Source organism: Terrapene carolina, unplaced genomic scaffold, assembly GCF_002925995.2.
Source record: "Terrapene carolina triunguis isolate 2854851 unplaced genomic scaffold, T_m_triunguis-2.0 Scaffold1995, whole genome shotgun sequence".
In the NCBI taxonomy this organism is placed as follows: Eukaryota; Metazoa; Chordata; order Testudines; family Emydidae; genus Terrapene; species Terrapene triunguis.
The window spans coordinates 1-1,920 of NW_020666346.1; the positions used below are offsets into that span (position 1 = coordinate 1).

At 55.8% G+C, this 1,920-nt stretch overlaps 1 gene segment (V, D, J or C); it reads left to right on the top strand.

Annotated features, from left to right (window-relative positions):
• Positions 1-596: 596 nt before the first annotated feature.
• On the top strand, positions 597-1,040 carry LOC115271406 (the record flags this gene model as incomplete). The annotated part of the segment is given in 2 exon segments: positions 597-642; positions 757-1,040. Coding segments are annotated over 2 exon segments (330 nt in total), but the record flags the coding sequence as incomplete, so codon positions are not given.
• Positions 1,041-1,920: the final 880 nt, after the last annotated feature.

Consider the following 1,920-nt stretch of genomic DNA (forward strand, 5'->3'; position numbering starts at 1 on the left):
GGGAAGGGTCTCAGCACACCCATGGCCTCACTGCTGTCAGTTTGTTTGTAGGCATCATGGCAAAGGGGAGCTGGAGGGAGGGTGGCAGGAGGGGAATGAGTTAGTTCTGGGTGTTCCCAGGGCGCGTGTCCACGTGTGAGGGGCAGCATGGGGGAAGCTGGCCTGGCTGCACTGCAGTGGTGGCGGCAGTGACCCCTCTCCATGTGCATGTGATAGAAAATATCTGTGTGCCCAGCGATGCAAAGCTCGTCCATTGCTCTCTATACGTTAGACGTGCTGTGCTAACGTTACGCTAACGACTCCTCCCAGCAGCCCCGTAACGGCCGTTCACAGAGTAAAGGCCAAATTCAGAGCTGAGCACCCCTAGCTGTACCCACATGGAACTGACACCCCCTTCCGCCCCCCCCCCCCGCTGGATTTGGCCCAGCTAGGCTGACTCCAAGGAGGAGGGAGGTGCTGGCAGCAGCAGCCAGTGAGCAGGGAGCAGCTTTGCATGAAGGGGCCGTTCTCCAGCGCTGGGGGTTTAAGAGAGAATCGGAGGGTCTCAGCCACAGACCCGTTTGCCTCAGGAAGCCGAGCTCGTCTGGATTCCCACCATGGCCTGGGCCCCTCTGCTCCTCACACTGCTCACTTACTGCTCAGGTGAGGGAATTGTTTCTTCAGTGACAAAAATACGAAGGACACTTGCAGGTGAGGAGGTTTGTCTGTGAGGATCCAGAGTCCTTGTGCTGAGTGTGTTTGTAATGTTGATTTCAGGGGTCAGTTCACAGTCTGTGGTGACTCAGGAGCCCTCGATGTCGGTGACCCCAGGAGGGGCTGTCACTCTGTCCTGCAGCCTGAGCACTGGAGCCATCACCACCAGCAACCATCCAGCCTGGTTCCAGCAGAAACCAGGCTCTGCTCTTCGGACACTTATATACAGCACCAATACCAGACCCTCCGGGATCCCTGCCCGGTTCTCTGGGTCCATATCCGGTAACAACGCTGCCCTGACCATCACCGGTGTCCAGGCAGAGGATGAGGCTGACTATTACTGTGCTGTATTGACTGGTCGTGTGAATCACAGCGATCCAGCCAGATGGGGAACTGAGACAAAAACCTCCCCAGTCTTCCTCCCCTCCAGCCTGGGCTCTGCACTGGCTGTACAGTTTGGTTCCTGCCTGCAATATGAGTAGGGCCCTACTAAATTGACGGCCATGAAAAACGGATCATGGACTGTGAAATCTGGTCTTGCCCCTATGAAATCTGGTCTTTTGTGTGCTTTTATCCTATACTATACAGATTTCACAGGGGAGACCAGCGTTTCTCACATTGGGGGCCCTGACTCAAAAGGGAGATATAGGGGGGCTCACAAGGTTACTTTGGGGGGTCGGGGTATTGCCACTCTTACTTCTGCGCTGCCTTCAGAGCTGAGTGGCCGGAGAGCAGCCGCTGTTGGCCAGGTGCCCAGCTCTGAAAGAAGCACCCTACCACCAGCAGTGCAGAAGCATAGGTGGCAATTCCATCCCATGCCACCCTCACTTCTGTGCTGCTGCCTTCAGAGCCAGGTGGCCGGAGAGTGGTGGATGCTGACTGAGGGCCCAGCTCTGCAGGCAGCAGCGCAGAAGTAAGGGTGGCCATACCATACTAGGCCATCCTTCCTTCTGTGCTGCTGGTGGCGGTGGCTCCGTCTTCACAGCTGGGATCCCGGCCAACAGCCGCCGCTCTCCTACTGCCCAGCTCTGAAGGCAGCACCGCCGCCAGCCGCAGGGCAGAAGTATGGATAGCAGTACAGCAACCCCCCTACAATAACCTTGCAAACCCTCCTTCCACACAACTCCTTTTTGGGGCAGGACTCCTACAATTACAACACCGTGACATTTCAGATTGAAAAAAGTGAAATCATGAAATTTATGATTTTTAAAATCCAATGACAGTGAA